This window comes from Corylus avellana, chromosome 4 (genome assembly GCF_965113065.1).
Source record: "Corylus avellana chromosome 4, dhCorAvel1.hap1.2, whole genome shotgun sequence".
Lineage (NCBI taxonomy): Eukaryota > Viridiplantae > Streptophyta > Magnoliopsida > Fagales > Betulaceae > Corylus > Corylus avellana.
The window spans coordinates 23,868,604-23,886,687 of NC_142493.1; the positions used below are offsets into that span (position 1 = coordinate 23,868,604).

Sequence of the window (18,084 nt, forward strand, 5' to 3'; positions counted from 1 at the left end):
GACGGGCAGTGGTGGATTCCGACGAATTGAAAATGGCTAACAACTTCAGGCGACTTCCAGTAATGGATTCCGATGGACTGCAAGTCTGCAACCTCTAGCAGTGACGGAGAATGAGCTGCAAGAGAAAGTGCATGCAATAAGAAGAAGCTCAAACTCAAAAAAAATTGTTTATAGTTTTAAAAAAAAGAAAAAGAAAAACCATTTTACGAAAATTAAAAGTTTTTCTAGTCAACCGAAAATGTTTTCAGTTTGACCATGATTTTCAGTCATACCAAACACCTTAAAAATAGGAATAATATTTTTCAAAAAACATTTTACATTGAAAGAAATAGAGCTTAAGAGTCTTTTCCCCATACAAATACTTCCATCCAAAAATGTAGGTAATTTGTTATAGATGGACCTTTCCCTATTGTACTTTCCCATGTCCTTGAACAACACAAGACCTTTATGGACCAACTTTTTTGCTTTCAAAGAAAAAATTTATCCAATCGTTTATAGTACTGATGAAGATCATGTGCTTATAAAAAGCACAACACCATGCCGCATAATTAAAAGTCTTGGTTAGAGTGGCCTAGATATTCCTCAAAGGATGCCTTGCCTGGCCAAAGGTATAGTAATTAGGAATTTAGCAGAACATAATCATATGGGCAGCCCACTAATCATGGGCTACACAAGGCACATTGAGTCGCCAACAAACAACTTTATTTAGTTAACAATGTCCCCATGGATACTATATATATATATAATTCATCATCACAGAATGTCAATGTCAGATAAAGAAAAGAGATGACCCAATGAGGCTTATGCTTTAAGCAATGCCAGTGAAGTAGATGTTTTAATCTAGTGTTAATGATCTGGCAATCTCAGAGGAATGAAGCTGTCCTCAAATGTTTATAGCTATATGCATGTGAATATCATCATCCTTGTCATGGTATGGAGTTCTTAGAGTTTCACATTTTTCAATTTGAAGTGTCTTTTAAGTTATATTACTACTGCTACTGAGAGACGCCAGCCCTTGTATTTGTTTTCTCTTTACTCGATCTTTTTGCTTCATTATATTGCAGGAGTTGGCAAAATAGACATGGGCAATGAGATGGGGAACAATAACACATCTGGTCTAAAAGGTAAGGCAATTTGTAAGGTCATTGGTAGTTTTCTTTAGTGTTTTTTTTTCTTGGTTGTCTACATCATATTGCTTGTACAGATGCAGAAGAAGATAACACAAATGCAATAGATTCCAAAAACTTGTGGAACAAGGCTGCTGATGCAGACAATGTTAGAGGAGAAAATCAGACAGTTCCAACACCTGAAGCTAAAGATTTGCACGAGAAAGTAACAGGGTTGGCTTTAGATGATCCAACAGGAGCAAAAGATCCTCATATTGAAAATGAGAGACCAGGTGGTGAAGGTTGGTAATTTTGTTCTTATTTATAACTGTTAAATTATCACTTGTCTCAAAAGCTTAAACTGATAAGAATAAGTAAATCACCTAATTAATATTAATTCTTACACTCCCCCTCACGTGTGAGCTCCAACTCTTTCTCAACAAGCGAGGTTCAACACTTAGAATATTTAATTAAAATAGAGTAAATTGTGAAGTCAGAATTTGAAATCTTGACTTTTGTTCAGATACCATTTTAAATTACCACTTGTTCCAAAAATTTAAGTCGATAAAAGTAAGTGAATTTAATCATCTAATTAGTATTCCAACAATAACCCGTGCTTATATTCATCAACCTTTTCCTGTTGATCAATTGAAAAAGTCTATAGACTTTAACTTCGGCCTCTTGCTTCCATAGAGCAAGAAGAAAATGAAGTTCATCCTCCCACTGAATCTGCAAAAGCAGTAATGGAATCAATTGAAGCAAGCAGTCAAACTAATGAAATCAGACCAGCTCCTTTGCAAAAAGATTCAGAAATTCATCCTCCTACTGAATCTCCAAAAACAGTAATGGAATCAATTGAAGCAAGCAGTCAAACTAATGAAAGCAGATCAGCTCCTTTGCAAAAGGATTCAGAAATTCATCCTCCTACTGAATCTCCAAAAGCAGTAATGGAATCAATTGAAGCAAGCAGTCAAACTAATGAAAGCAGATCAGCTCCTTTGCAAAAGGATTCAGAAATTCATCCTCCTACTGAATCTCCAAAAGCAGTAATGGAATCAATTGAAGCAAGCAGTCAAATTAATGAAATCAGACCAGCTCCTTTGCAAAAAGATTCAGAAGTTCATCCTCCTACTGAATCTTCTAAAGCAGTAATGGATTCAATTGAAGCATGCAGTGAAAATAGTGAAAGCAGACCAGCTCCTTCGCAAAAAGATCCAGAAGTTCCTCCTCCTACTGAATCTCCTAAAGCAGTAATGGAATCAATTGAAGCATATAGTGAAAATAATGAGATCAGACCAGCTCCTTTGCAAAAAGATTCAGAAGTTCATGAAAAGACAGAAGAGTCCATTTTGGAGGAGATTCTATTGGTGACAAGTGATCATCAGCGCGAGAAGCAAGCTTCCATGAATGAAGGTTAGTATACTCAATCTAGCTAGTTTTAAAGAACCTTATTTCAATTCACAGATTTCAATTTGGCCTTTTTCTTCTATAGAGCAAGAAGAAAAAGAAGTTCATCCTCTTGATGAATCTTTAAAAGCAGCAAAATCAATTGATGCATGTGGTGAACACAATGAAATCAAACCAGCTCCTTCACCAAACGATTCAGAAGTTCATGCCATAGACTCAAATTTGGAGGAGAATCTATTGGGAACAAGTCATCATCAGCTTGAGAAGCATGCTCCCATTAGTGAAGGTCAGCATAGTCGGTCCAATAATTTTGAGTAACCTTATCCTGTCATTCATGTTAGATTTTGAATTATTTTTCACTGCTTCCTTATATTTCATATTAGTACTAGCACTAAGAATGTGTTTGGGATTGCGTTAAAAGGAGCTTAAAAAGAACTTTTGATACATAAAAAGCTGATCCAAGAAAAAATAGATCTGTATGACAAAAAATTTTAATAAATAATTAAAAAAAAAAAAAAAAAAAAAAAAAAAAAAAAAACTTTTTTGCTTTGCCCAAAATTGCGTTTTGGAGAACCTTGAAAATAAGGCTTTTCCTAAAAAGTTCTTCATGATTTTCTATAGACAAAAACTCTGTTTCTCACCGTAATCCTAAACAGGCTCTACGCCATGTAAATGTATAAACATAACAAAAACTGACTCAAGACTTTTGTGTTTGTTTGCTGCAAACTGCAACAGAGGAAGAGAGGATCAGAAATTCAAATTTTAATACTAAATCTACACCACGTGAACCAGAACCTCAACAATCTTTACATTTAGATTCCTATCAACATGATTTGGATGAAGTTAATGCTAACCTATCTGAAGAAGATAGCAGTGGAAATGAGGATTTTGTAGGGTCTAGTTTAAAATGTGCTAGTGAGGAGAATAGTCACTTCTTAGGCCCTGACATATCAAACAATCTGAGCAACAATCCTGTTGTGGAAAAGAAAATGGGCGAATCGTTTGTAAAAGAAGTACCATCCCAAGAAGAAAAGATGTCATACAGTGAGAATAAGCTAGGGTTTGATTTGAGCAGTTTGACAACAAGAACATCAGACACTCCAAGAAGTGTTGGGAACAAATCCAATAAGGAGTTATCTATCAAGGAAAATTCAATTAGGAATGATTCCTTGAATTTACAATTTGAAAATGTTGTGCTGGATGATTCATTAAAATCCCATCAAGAAGTTTCTGAGCCGGAGGACAAATGCATGGTTCTTACTGAAGAAACCAAAATAATAGGAAGTGGATCAGAAATTGAAGAGACGCCACATGAGTACAACCCAACTCAGTTCTGTGAAGAGCCAGTGAAAGAACCAAAGCCTGAAGAAGCAGATGGATCCCAATCAGAATTCAAGAAGGTTGGGACTGGAAATGAGGACTATGAAATGAGAAGCCAAGTTGATATTTCTAGTAATCTCAGGAGTACTACTACAAAAGACTGTCAAATTGAGGAGGTAAAGGTTGCTGAGAATGCTTGCCAAGTTGGTGTGTTTGTTAGCAACCAGAATAAGGCTTCTGATGGACACCACAAGGACTCAGAACTAGAGCTTCTGGTGGTTTCTGAACATGGAACGGATCCTATTCCAGCAGAGTTGGTTGTAACAGATTGCAGATGTGAAGAGGAGCAACCGGAGGAGAAGACAATTGTGGAAGAAATAGAGGGCAAACCAGAAGCTTCGTATGCCACAGTGACTGATACAGAAGGAAGTAAAACCACAAAACAATGTCTGTCTCAACCACTTCTGATTCAGCAGGCAGAAGCTTTTCTCTCACATTTTTCTGCTTCTATTCCAAGCACCTCTGAACCAACCCCCGAAGCAAAAAAGTTAGAGACAGTAACAGAAACTACATCTTCAGCAAGCAAGTCCAATGTTGAAGGGGTGAGAGGTGAAGAAGTATCTGCATTTGCAACAGGTAGTTTGAAAAGGCATAGCACTGAAACAAATCCTGATAACATGAACACTCATGTTCAGCTGCGAAAGTCCCAAAGTTTTGATTTTGATCTCCGAATTGAAGCAAGAGGAAAAGAGTCAGATCAAACCCCACTACTCTTTCAGGATAAGGCTGCAATGGAGAGCAGCTCATCAAAGCAGGCTGATGTTAGCCTTGGAAACCCAGTTGTTTTGCATGTTGGATACAACCAAGAAGCCTTACAGTATCAATTCAAGGCCATGGAGGAGAAGGTCATCACATTGGAAAGAAGTGATTCTGAGAAGTCAAGAACTCCATTCGTAGGCTTCTTAAAAGAAGAGGAGGAGGAAGAAGCCCAAATTGTTGTCACACCACAGAAACAAGAAGCAACCAGAGAATTGTGCAACTTGTCTAGTAAGGAAGCTGCATCAACTCCACGGCCTAAAGGTAAAGAGAAGCGCAAGCCCAGGTCTTCCTTCTTTGGCAACTGCATGTGTTGTGCCACAATGATTAATTAACTACCTTCAGAAATTAATCAATTTCCAGTTTCTTTTTTGATTTGTTGTGGTGGGATTTTCTTTCCGACTCAAATTTCTTTTTTCCTTTTTTCTGAAAAATGGAGTTTTGATCCGGAGACGCTATTGGTTTGTTTGTATATTGAGGTAGACCAGCAAAGAGGGTCCATTGTTTGTATTTTTTTTTTTCTCCTCTTCCCTCTTCTATGGACTTACTATATTGTGTAATTCTATTCTTTTTGTATTATTATTTATATATATATTATGAGGAGAGAATTGATATGATTTGAAGAAGCAATTGTCACTGCCTTCGACTGTAATGTAAGTCATTATTTGTAGTACAATGATATTGAAAGCTTGAACTTGAAATACTATGTTCCATCACTATGTCTTCATGTACTGCTTTTTTTTTTTTGACCAACTTAGCCATTACAATAAAATAAAATAAAACTACAAAAGAAGGGATGGGATCGACCCCAACAAACACCCCCATTGGAAGACACTTACAACAACAGTAATAAGGCCGATGAAACAGTGTTTTTTGGGTCTTGCTATTAATTTGGCCCAGGTTTTGTTTCAAGTTAAAGAGACGGGCTTCTAATAATTTGGCACTGCAAAGTGGGCTTGGGCTGATTCCTTCGAGCTCGTTGAACTGCTTGTGAGCTTTGAGGGCTTCAGTTTTGGACTCTATCTCCCATTTCATGCAATATCTCCAAATCACTCTTTGGCTAAAGGAGGCGACCGAGTCACACTCTGACCAAATGGAGGGAATGGCCCAACCACTTTTAAAGCATCCTTTTTAGCAAAGGAGGTAATTGAACCATCCTCTCACCTAAGGGAGTGAGTGGTCCAACCACTTCTGAACCATCCTTTTTAGTCGAGGAGATTGTTCCGAACCACCACTCACCCAACTCAATTTTATTTTTTTTACATTGTTGGCGCAATATAAACCGTTCATCCAATATAAACCGTCAAAAATCTATTGCACTCCAAGTATTGCATGAAATCTAAATTCAACCCACTTGAAACTTCAACAAAACCTAAATATCTTGTTTTTTAAAAAAAAAAAATTAAATTAAATTAAATTTAAAAACTAAAACCAACTCATATAAGGAGCTGAATATAAATTTTCCCAATTATTATATGAAATACAGGGCTTCGAGTCGGTCACAATCATAAGCATTGTACTATTTTAAAAATGCCCCATACTTGAAGATATGAGTCTCAATCTTTGAAAATGTTTTGTATCAAAATATCCTGCGCCCAGACGCGCAATCCCTGAGAAAGGAGTAGAATAGCAATGCGTGTGTGCTTCCATGCTTTCACATCAACAAAATCCAAGAAAGATTACGAATCCTTCAACGCGGTTTTGCAGACTTGCAAAGTGGACTTCCATGCCCAAATATTGGAGCAATAAAAAAAATATATATATATATATATTGTGGTTCGAGGTTGTTTAAAATTAAAGGTTTTGAAGAGCATTGAATGAGAAAAATATAAAGTTAATTTGGCATTTATAAGGTCCAATGCACATACAACAATGCTTAGGTGTTTGCACTTGTGTGTATACTCTAATATAATGCGTGAGAATAGGCGCTTTTGTGGTGCCAAACAGTCAGGATCGTTCAATCTAAAGGTTTGATATGAACCATAGATGCTTCTTACATTAGAACCGGTGGTGGATTTATTGGATCAAATCAACTTTAATCTAACAGTTATTATTGAATAATTGTGGATAATTATTTAATCTAATAGTCTGAATTAAATGTTTGTTAAGATCTGGGCTTAAAAATTTTACTATGAAAAGCGACGATTGAATCTATCTTCCATCAAATTTAAGGTTCGAATTCTTTTGAGTGCAAACAATTTTGTGTGCCTATTCTTACCCAATCCATATGCATACATATACATAATTGTAAATTAAGTGTTTGTTAAAAATTTAATATAAAAGGCGACAGCTGAATCTATTTTCTATCGAATTTAATGTTTGAATCCTTTGGAGTGCAAATAATTTATTAGCGCCATTCTTTTCCGATACGTTTGGAGAGGGCGGTTTGCATGGGTCCAAAATTAATGAATACACGAAGTGGTCCTTCCCGTCGTTACAAATAAATAAAAAATCGTGGCAATTATGCATATACATATCCCAACCATTGATCCTCGGTCAAAGTCAAACCTTTAAAACCAGAAGTTGGAGAAATTTCACATCGGCATAACTCCTATGAGCTGGAGGATAAGGAAATTTAATTTAATTTTTTATATATATAAAATAAAAAATAATGGAGCCACATTAATTCTTATTTGAAGCATATAACAATAATCAACTAGGAATGAAAGAATACACTTTTAATCAAACAAATCAACGGCAGAGAGGGTAAAGACTAGTCATTCTAATTCTTGGGTCATTGACATCAACGGCTACAATAACAGCACGTCAAATAATCACACTTATTTCTTTTTGGGGCTTCATAACTAAATGAATTTGAATAAGTCTTCGATCATATTCATCCGATGGTCATCATCATTTTGACAAATTCTTCGTAGTTGACTTGTCCATCACCGTCCAGATCAGCCTCCCTGATCATCTGCTCGACTTCCTCATCCGTCAATTTTTCACCCAGATTGATCATTACATGCCTCAACTACACAGAAAAAAATATATATATATTTAATTTTTTTTTTTAAAAAAAAAAAAAAAGCTAGATTCTCTTAGTTGTCTTAATTAAAAAACATTGCTAATGTTCAGTGCATGCTGAAATGTACAAGGTATTATCATGTAGGTGTATCCATATAAATTAATCTAGACTATAGGTGAAACATTTTAAAAAAAAAAACATTTAATTTATTACACACGATTGTACATTTAGGATATTTTAATATTAATCATTTCCCAGAAGGAAGATGTTTTCCATGATATATTCTGGAAATTAAGGAAGACTGTGACACTTCATTGGGGAGAACTTGTTTTGGAAACATGCTATGCTATATATGTTAGAATTTTCTAAGGTCAACACAGGCGGCAAGAAAAATAAGAACAATATAGCAGCAAAAAGAGGGCTTTTCTCATTAATCCAATACAAACCCGTTTATTTAAATGAGCCAGATTAAAGGTAACGTATATATTATTACTTTACCATATTGATACGATTCAAACCCGACACGCAAATACGAATTCTCACTAACATTATAATCATTAACATGTTAATGAACTAAGTATATATATACATACATATATATATATGTATATACCTCATTAGCTGATATATACCCATTTTGGTCCTTGTCAAACACTTTGAAGGCCTCTTTAAGCTCCTCCTCAGCATCAGTTTCCTATGAGAAAAGAGCAAAATGGCTAAACCATGGTTGTTGTTTAGAACAAAATCACAAAAATCAACAGTTTCAAAATTACCTTTTTAAGACGAATTTGATTTGGTTAATTAAGTTTACCTTCATTTTCTTGGCCATCAAGTTTAAGAACTCTGCAAACTCTATTGTCCCGTTCCCATCAGCATCAACTTCGTTTATCATGTCCTGAAGCTCCTCCTCCGTCGGATTCTGATCCAACGACCGGATAACGGTCGCCAATTCTTCAACAGTAATGCAACCTACACAATCAAAAAAACATGTTCTATATGTATAAATATATATCTTTATATGGCTATAGAAGCATAAATTGAAGATAAACAGAACAGAGAAATGCCCACCATCTCCATCCTTGTCAAACAGACAAAATGCTTCCTTAAACTCAACAATCTGTTCTTCACTCAGAGCATCTGCCATGGCGTTTGTCATGGAACCGAGCTTTCGCACAGAGAGAGAGAGAGAGAGAGGGGGAGAGAGAGCGAGAGAGAGAGAGAGAATGTTGAGAATAGCTCAAGCTTAGCTGGGCTTTATGTAGAAGTCTAGCATGGAAAGTGTAGCACAACTTCTATTTATTTTCCAATTAGTGGTATTAAACAAAGTTAAAACACCTTAAAAAGAGTCAAATTAAGCTTATGACTCTAGTTTTGATTTATAGTCGTGGCTTTATTGTTAAATTGGGGGGAAAAAACAAGAGGAAATGAAAGTAATTATTATTTAATCAAAGTTTTATCTGGTTGTCTGTATAATTATGAGTAAATATAATGTAATAAAATGAGGACAGCTGTAAGGGTTTGGTTTTTGGGAGACAAAAAGCATTCAAAGAGTAAGACGGAGACTGAGAGGTTATGGGGAAGTGTGTACTTTGGTTTCACACTTTCACGCCCCAAAGAGCACGCTGCGTTGCTTGCACGAGATTTACCCTCTTAAACTATGTTTGTGATATATATATATATATATATATATATATATATATATAGAGAAATGCTAAAGGCCCAACTTTTTTACCCAACAAAAGTTTAACTTTTATCTTTTTTATTTTTCCTAAAAACAAAAAATGGAAAATGGAAAAAATCTCTGAAGCAACCCTATCTATTTTTTGCTTTTCTTTTATTTAGTATTTTTTTAAAAATGAAAAATAGTATTTTTCTTCATAATAATGACATTTTCTTAAAAAAAATGACATTATTATGAAAAAAATACCATTTTTCATTTTTTAAAAAATACCAAATAAAATAAAGACAAAAAATAGATAGGGTTGCTTCAAACATTTTTTTCATTTTTTATTTTATTTTATTTTAAAAAAATAAATAAGGCAAAAGTTGGACTTTTGTTGGGTAAAAAAGTTGGGTCCCTATCATTCCTCATATATATATATATATATATATATATATATATATGAAAGAGAAATGCTAAAGGCCCAACTTTTTTGCCCAACAAAAGTCCAACTTTTACCCTTTATTTTTTTTCTAAAAAAAACAAAATGAAAAATGGAAAAAATGTCTGAAGCAACCCTATCTATTTTTGGCCTTTCTTTTATTTAGTATTTTTTTAAAAATGAAAAATAGTATTTTTTTTTCATAATAATGACATTTTCTTGAAAAAAATGACATTATTATGAAAAAAATACCATTTTTCATTTTTTTTAAAAATACCAAATATAAGAAAGACAAAAAATAGATAGGGTTGCTTCAAACATTTTTTCCATTTTTTATTTTATTTTATTTTTAAAAAATAAATAAGGCAAAAGTTTGATTTTTGTTGGGCAAAAAAGTTGGGTCCCTATCATTCCTCTATATGAAATCCTTCTTTTGAGAACCACCGAGATTTCTTTTTGATGAGTTAGAGGTGTAATGTTATAAATCTCTTTTAAAGTCTTTTTAAAGTTTTTTTGAAATTGTGTTTGAGAAATAGAATTTTTAAGTTAAAAAATATTTTTGAAAAAAGCTTTATTTTTAAGATTTTGTCAAAAATACGTTTTGACCATTTTTAAGTTTTTGGACCCTTAAAAGTGTTTTTTATTATTTTATTAAACAAGTACTTTTTTCTTCAAACGAACTTTTTGAGTATTAAAAGTATTTTTAAGCCACTCAAACAGGTTCTTAAAGTCATCCCAAATGTGATGTGATTTTCAAAATTACCAATAGATCAAAAGTCAATAAATTACATCTCAAATTTAATAGTAATTTTAAAAGTCACATCACATTTGAAATGACTCTAAAAAAACTCTAAGAAGACTTATAACATTACTCAAGTTAGAGCTAGGGTCAGCATTTCGTGTTATATATATATATAGAGGTTTTATTTAATTAAACGAGTCATGTCCATTTGTGAGTATAAGACGTCAAACTTAACTTGACCAATTTAATTGAACTAATCATACCCATTAATCTTAATTTACTAATTTTGAATTGGGTTCGTATCAGATTTAAGAGTCATGCGCTCTAATTAGAAGTACAGGTTTTACAAGTAAAACGAAAAAAAAAAAAAAATGGTATTATTTAGAACCTGTTTGTAGTTGCATTTAAAAAATAGAGTTTTTAAGTCAAAAATAAATTTTTAAGCATTTGCTAAAAATGTATTTTGATCATTTTTAGAATAAAAAAGTCAACAAAAATATATATATTTAAAAAAAATTTACCAAACAAGTTGACTTTTGTTTGGCACGATAAACTAGAATTATTTTCTTAACTCAATTTTTTTTAAATATTATCCTTCTAACACTAACACTAAAAAAATAAAAAAAAATAAAAAAAAAAAAGTAGCATTTTCCCATGCAAAGAGGAAGGTGGGGGGAGTATAAGGTGATAAATGGTGTAGACAAAGGAAATAAATGTGCTTGGCTGTCTACGCGGTTTCCTTTTGTGTTATTGAGAAAATAAACATGCCACCTATTTTTTAATGAAACCGTACAGTAGTACAACGAATAGGGAGTGATTAGTCTTACACAATCAATTACTTCTTGATTGACAAGAATAACACGTGGCAGAGTCATAGTCATGGATTGCACTTTCAACCTTCAAAAGGAGACTAGGAAATTAGAGAGGGCTTTTGAATCCGATTTAGGGGTTGGATTTCGATGAATTATAAATATAATACAAGAAGCCTATAATAATTGCATATATATATATATGCTAGATAGAGGAGCATGTAATGTATCTATTGAAGAATCCGACACATGCATCCTTGATCCTCGAGTAAATTTAATAATCTTTTTCTCCGGACGATTGAAGTAAAAAATCAATAATGTTTAAATGTTTAATGATGGTCACATGATGAGTTGCTTTGCACGATTGATATGGGGTGGGGTCGTTTCTTTGTATTTAAACTAATTCAAATCCATTGAATTAATCTATTGTTTGATTCTAAACACATAGTCCATGCATGCTCTTGACATTGTCTTGTCTTGTAGATCGGAAGAGGACATGAGAAATTGTTCATTGTCACGGAAATGATGTAATTTCAACACGAAAATGATCTAATTTTGGTACCATGAATCCAACATTCTCCTCAACTCAAGCTTATACAACCTAGAAATCCCACTTAATTGGGGTGGCTTGCTACCCCAGCAAAGAGTGTGGCTTGTGCAGCCACCCTTTTGGTTGGGGTGGCCGCTCTCTCTTATCGATTTCTAATTTTTTATTTCTTTTACAGAATAAATATTTTTTTAACTGACATGATAAGATAGCTTACATTGTAGATAAAAAGTAAAAGAAAAACACAAAATTAAAGAAATTAAAAATCAAATTTAAAAGCAATGGAATAAATTATAATTATGTGATTGCTCAATAAATTATTATCATCAAAATCAACTCCTTGAGCACTTGGGTCGCATTCCAAAACGGAAACCTCTCGGTAGAAAATAGAAATATACGACGAGATATAATATTATGAAAGAAGGAAGAGAGCAAAAGCAAAGAAAAGGGACGGAATATTAGAGCAACACCTTAAATAAAATTAAAGTACATAAATTTGTATCCAATGCTATGTAATTATAGAGAAGCTAGGAATAGCAAACAAGAAACCCTAGACTAAATAAATCTTAAAAATGATATAAAATATTCTAACACTCTTCCATTCCATGCCCAACCATTATTAGAACCTTCCCAAGACTTCAAAGCATACCCCAAAGAGTTGAACCATTCCTAAGACCTATTCAAAAGGTTGAGAAATTTCTAAGAAGATGATTTTGGTCTTTGTAATTTCGCCAAACCCTAGAAGTGGTCTGTGGAATTTATGTGAACTTTTCACTTTATTAAATTATTTCCCTCATGTTACAGCCCATCCTTCCATGAGACTGAAAAGATATTGCACTGACTTTGATTACCCTTACAAGTTACAAGTGAAAGTTTTTGTGAGAAAATAAATAAATAAATAATTGAGCCTGCTGTGGATAAGTTGGTTATATGCCAACTTGACCCACAATTGATTGAATTTATTTCAATTAGAGTAGTTATTATGTGGTTTCTCCGAAGGAGGGAGGGATTAACTATGCTGAGTTTTATATATATAGCTTTCTTGTCACGTTTAGTAATTAAAATAAACTCTTGAAATAGAATAACTATTCTTATGAAATAACTATATGTTAATTTGATTGGACTTCATTTTTAAGAATAGTTATTCTTATTGTCGTGGGAATAACTATTATTCCCTTACAAAGAGAAATACTTATTCCTTGAGGAACAAAAGTTCTTCTTTTTTCTTTTTTTTTTTTTTTTTTTTGCAAACCTTATTTGGAAAAAATAAAATAAAGAACCAGAAAAATAACAACCTTTTATAGGTGTCTGGCTACCAAATTTTGTTTGTTTGTTTTGTTTTTTTTTTTTTTTAATAAATATTGGGTATTTTAATAATTTTGATTCAATTCTAGTGATAGATATGTGTTGACACTAAAATAAAATATTATGTATGGTCATTCTATTCCAACTCATTGTATTCTTATTAATAACTATTCTTATTTCTAATGAAATGATCATTCAATGTACCAAACATGTCTTTAGTGTTACTGGATTCTTATATTACCCAAAAAGGGGAAGGAAAGGTAAGCAGTAACTACTAAGCAGCAAGGCCCAATTTCATATAAAGGACTTGCACTAATGGACTTAAAATATATTTTCGAGAAAATGTTTTTTTATTTTTGAGTGTTTAGCGCGATATAAAATATTGATCAACCTGAAAATGTTTTTCAGTTGACCAAGAAAAATGTTCACAAGACAATGCTTTCTCACACCCTCGGGCAAGTAATTGTGAGAGAGCCCCTTATAGGACTTACATACCCGAGTAAGTCTCAAGCTGCTCAAACATCTGCTTGGACAGATAGGCCCCATGAGAACCCTCTCACAATTGCCTGTCCAAATTACAAGAAATTGCATTGAATCTCAATCCCACTAAAGGCCTTATATTCTCACACACTCTTCTCCTGCAACTCTTCTTTACCATCTCTCTCTTTTCCACGCAGCTCTTCAGATTTTATGAAGATATAAAATATTTGGCAATTTTTCATATGAGCCAAACCTTGAAAAAAGTCAAACATTTTTCGAACCATTTTCAGGGTCGCAAACAAACATCGGACAATAGCCACATTTTCACAAAAAAAATAAAAAAAGTTTTCAGTAGAAAATATTTTACTTGGAAACAAACGGACCTAAATAATTGGTTATATGCACTAAATACCATTGCAACAACCTTATTGAGGTTTTGGAGTTGAAGTCCCAAGCAGCACCGCTTTGAAGCATGTTTGTCTTCCTGAAGGAATAAGGTGTCTCGTCCGGCTATCTTTAACAGCTAGGGTTATGTTGAGCAGAGAAGAGCACACTCACCATCACAAGCTGTCTTATAGTCAGTTGGAGATGAAATGGGAGTATGATGATAATGTCCCATTGCTCCCTCCCATCTTAGATAGGCATCCCTTTTGGAACAATTTGATCTTTGATCCACATGTAAATTGGAACCAGTACATAGTAAGTTGCAGCTATTGCACCAAGAAGGAACCGGAGGAGGAAAACAAATGGATTCACAGGCTTCTGCACATCCTCTGCCTTTGGACCAAGCTGCACAAAGACGCACAGTTGATAAGTCTTTTGAGAGAGAGACCAAGTAGAACTAATGTATTTCTTGCTGAATATTGAATTCAGAATTCTCATAACAGCTAATTCTACAGTTCTTGTCTATTCCTACTTCACTGAAAGTGGTGTAGTCAAACCAGATCTTATTAGTTAGAATTAAAGCTAGCTATGAATTTAGAGTCTTCAACTCATATAGTGGTTTTGCTTGGGATTGGTGGAAAATTTCGTAGACATATACAGTAAGGTGGTTAAAGGCCAAACACAAGCCAGTGTTCTAATTTTCTATAATCCTCTTATATGCAAAGCCTATCAGTCTTGACATCACAGAAAGTGGCTCCTCATTTTTTCAATTCTAGCATCTACAAAGTTTAATACAATAGAGAAGCGAGAAGAGTGCTAGAATATATGATCAGATTTGATTTCACATTTGATTGTAATTTCCTACCTTTTAGGTAATCAGATTTGATTGTATTTAAATCTAATTTGATATTATCTCTACCTACCATACTTGTATTATCTTCACATACCCAATTCTCTTACAAATAAGAATCTTTTGTATTGAAAATATCATCAAAGAATAAGAGCATAATGTAGTATTTTCGGGCTCTTTCCTAGTAGTAGACGTAGGTGTTAACGCCGAACCACCTGAAAATTCTTTGTCTCTCTTTTCTCTTATTCCTCTAGTCTTAATTTTTCCATTTTATTGTGAGTTTCTTTGAAGAGCACTAAATAAATCAGATAAAAAAATTACCACAAAGCTCTTGGAATGAGGAGACTGAAAAGAGGGTAGATCACGTGAAGAATATTTCAACTTGTTTTCTGGTGCCAAAAAAAAAAACCCTTTTAAGTCATATTCTTAATCATAGGACTTGCTAATAATTATAATCCCTGGAATTTACAACCCACTTACCAGTCCATCCATAAGTTTAATCCCTGAAACGACCCCTCTGAGTATGGTCGTTTCAAAGTGTTTTACCGTTTAAACAACCTCTCCTTCTGAGATGGGTCGTTTTACTATTAAAATGACCTCTGATGGGGTCGTTTTACCATTCCAGAACATCCCTAACTCTTAAGGTTTTTTGTAGTTAAACGACTTTGACACACCCTGCAACCACATGCAAGAAGCTTCTTCTATTTTTTTGGTAAGTGACATTAACCTTCCTTAATTATTCACCAACTTGCATCTTTTATATTGAGCTCAAACCAAGAATCAAAATCCTCCCAATGCTCAGCAATTATTCTTGACACAAGATCCCTTTGGAAAACAAACTTCATTGTCGACACAGCAAGACTGGTTCTACCAGAACCTCTATCTAAAATTTTGCAAGAGAACAATATTGGTGATCAGTCTACACTCTACAGGAAGAACTTGTCTGCTTTTTAGCTAAAATCTTTTCAAGAGAAAACTATTGGTGATCATTACGCAAGCCCCAAATTGATTGGGAAAAGTAATTACCACTATACTAATGCATTCTCTAATGACACTTTGGAAAACTTTGAAGAGGCACTATGCACCATGAGTTAGTGTAGCGAAAGATTTCCTAAATGACAATGACAATATTCAAATGATCATCATAAGGACTCTTTACAAAATTGCAAGAAGTCTGATGTGTTTTCATCTGTGACTGAAAAGATCAAAGGCATGAAGAAGTATGTTACCTGTAGGGGAGAGTCTCCGGAGAAGGGCTTCACGCCTGTTACAGAGCAACCCATGATCAAGCCATGCCGACGGACACCACGGTACCATTTTGGACCAATCCTTTTTAGTTTAATATCTTTGAAACCAGCCTTTTCAAACCATTCAATGTACTCTTCCTCCTTTGGGAAGAGCATCCACGCGTCTGCAAAGAAACGAGACAACCAAAAGGTTGGGTACACAGGACCTATAACACAGGCTTTCCCTCCTATCTTCAGTACCCTGTATGCTTCCTTGATACCACGCTGTGGATCCGGCCAATACTCAATACTGAACAAATTAAGTCAAATATTACATGAGATATTTCCTCTAAAAATTACATCACAGCATATTCATCAAAAAAAGAAAAGAGGTGCAGAGATGCTACAGCTGAAACGTAAATTATCAGATACTTTGTTACTTTTTTATGAATAATATTTTTTCATTCTATGTCAACACGAAGTTCTACATTGAAATCTCACTGTGAGGTATTTAAAAACAAATCAAATAAAAATTGGATTCGATAGAACAGAACTCATGCCTTAAAAAGAGTAACATCTTTGAAATCAAATCATCTCTGCCTGAAAACTTCAGTTGCAATACAATAAGCATATCTAAAAGATATTACCTTCCGGCGGAGACATATCGATCCACACAATCAGTTGGGAAAGGAAGATCCTCGGCGTCGCCTTCAATTATCTTGCATTCCTTCAAGGGCTCCTTCTGCCTAGCCTTGGCAAGCTGGTGGGGTGACTGGTCAAGAATTGTAACATTTTTGGCATCCACATGCTTAATTATACCAAGAGTTGTAAACCCAGTTCCACCCCCAACATCTACCACTGTCATATTCCGATCATAGAGATCAGCAGGCTCAAGCGCATCGTCACGCATGTCCTCGGTCCAGTGGCCAGGGTTTATGACATGATCATAAACTACAGATAAGAACCTATAGAACCAAAATGCCTCTTGTTTGTGTTGTATGAACCTTGGCTGAGAAGCAGGCCTTGAGGATGATATACTGCATCTGGGTGTTGAAGCTCTGGCCTTGTAATTCCTACCAAAAGACACTAAATCCTTCCTGGGAAAGCACCTTTCCTGGAAATTTGCCCTCACAAGGCCAAACCCAGTTGGACGGATGCTGCTCATGAGCTTGAGATTTTCAGCCCCATTGAGCACCGAAGAAGCCATGATATGACAGAAAAGAGAAAGCCACAACCAAATTAAGGCTAATAGAAAGGTTCAGTTTTCACAATCTTGTAGGAGGTGGGTGTGCAAGTAATCACCTTTGTATTGGAAGATAACATGCCTTACCAGGGTAATAGAAAGGCCGCGAGACAGAGAGTCGAGAAATGGAAGGATTTATGCCATTGGTGTTTCTGCGTGTGCTGACAGGCGCCACTCCAGTCTCCAGCACCACATGTTATGGTAGCATTGATTATCACAGGGATGGGGTTTTCGGCTTTTTGTCGGGACCATTTGAGACCTTTATCACAAGAAACGGTAACGTTTTGAGCATTTTCTTGCGTCACCAACTTGAACAGAGCCACGGTAACTCGGTAAAGCCACAAATTGTGACGCTTTGCAAAGGTGCAAAACAAGTAAAATGTTTACACATAGTTGATTATCATCTCATCTATATTTCATTGTTAATATTAAAAGTAGAGATAAACCCACCGATCCATAATTCTTATTTGTAAACTAACTTTTTGATAAAAAAATTTGGTTTTTTTTTTTTCCTGAAAAGTGAAATCCTGTCCCGAAAGACATACTCTTAAATCAAGGCCGGGTTAAGATAATAGAATTTAACTTCAATGCAGTTATAGTCCAAAAGTGGTCTTTTGCAGCCCCCAATAGGAGATTGACACATTACTTAAAGCACAAAAAATGCACAAAATTATCCTACAACCTAAAACACTAGATTTTTCTTTATTTCTTTCTTCTTCTCTCCCATTTCTTCCTTCCTGCCGACAACTCCTCTCTCATTTCTTCTTCTTTCTTTTCCT

General features: G+C 34.5%; 3 protein-coding genes across 8 annotated transcripts; 1 reads left to right on the forward strand and 2 right to left on the reverse strand.

The window, feature by feature from the left end:
* Positions 1–1,081: 1,081 nt before the first annotated feature.
* Positions 1,082–4,984, forward strand: LOC132178250 (uncharacterized). Of its 4 annotated transcripts, none has more exons than XM_088516028.1 (7): positions 1,082–1,124; positions 1,211–1,408; positions 1,800–2,090; positions 2,421–2,519; positions 2,599–2,799; positions 3,249–4,344; positions 4,435–4,984. In XM_088516028.1, exons 1-7 carry the CDS (start codon positions 1,082–1,084, stop codon positions 4,982–4,984), a joined length of 2,478 nt encoding a protein of 825 aa, XP_088372154.1. The 4 variants fall into 4 exon arrangements, with proteins under 4 accessions (XP_088372154.1, XP_088372156.1, XP_088372157.1 ...); XM_088516030.1 differs by having other exon boundaries at positions 1,800–1,868; positions 2,376–2,519; positions 3,249–3,952; positions 4,061–4,984; XM_088516031.1 differs by having other exon boundaries at positions 1,800–1,868; positions 2,376–2,519; positions 3,255–3,952; positions 4,061–4,984.
* Positions 4,985–7,257: 2,273 nt separating this feature from the next.
* CML11 (calmodulin-like 11) lies at positions 7,258–8,836 on the reverse strand. 2 transcript variants are annotated; one of them, XM_059589893.2, is made up of 4 exons: positions 8,686–8,836; positions 8,429–8,586; positions 8,231–8,311; positions 7,258–7,623 (listed from the first exon to the last, which is right to left on the reverse strand). In XM_059589893.2, the coding sequence occupies exons 1-4, from the start codon at positions 8,771–8,773 to the stop codon at positions 7,486–7,488; spliced, it is 465 nt and encodes a 154-aa protein (XP_059445876.1). In that variant the 5' UTR covers positions 8,774–8,836; the 3' UTR covers positions 7,258–7,485. The 2 variants fall into 2 exon arrangements, with proteins under 2 accessions (XP_059445876.1, XP_059445875.1); XM_059589892.2 differs by having other exon boundaries at positions 8,429–8,836.
* Positions 8,837–14,048: 5,212 nt separating this feature from the next.
* LOC132177490 (2-methyl-6-phytyl-1,4-hydroquinone methyltransferase, chloroplastic) lies at positions 14,049–17,522 on the reverse strand. 2 transcript variants are annotated; one of them, XM_088515425.1, is made up of 4 exons: positions 17,365–17,521; positions 16,710–17,230; positions 16,066–16,372; positions 14,049–14,391 (listed from the first exon to the last, which is right to left on the reverse strand). In XM_088515425.1, exons 1-4 carry the CDS (start codon positions 17,383–17,385, stop codon positions 14,236–14,238), a joined length of 1,005 nt encoding a protein of 334 aa, XP_088371551.1. In that variant the 5' UTR covers positions 17,386–17,521; the 3' UTR covers positions 14,049–14,235. The 2 variants fall into 2 exon arrangements, with proteins under 2 accessions (XP_088371551.1, XP_059445816.2); XM_059589833.2 differs by having other exon boundaries at positions 16,710–17,522.
* Positions 17,523–18,084: the final 562 nt, after the last annotated feature.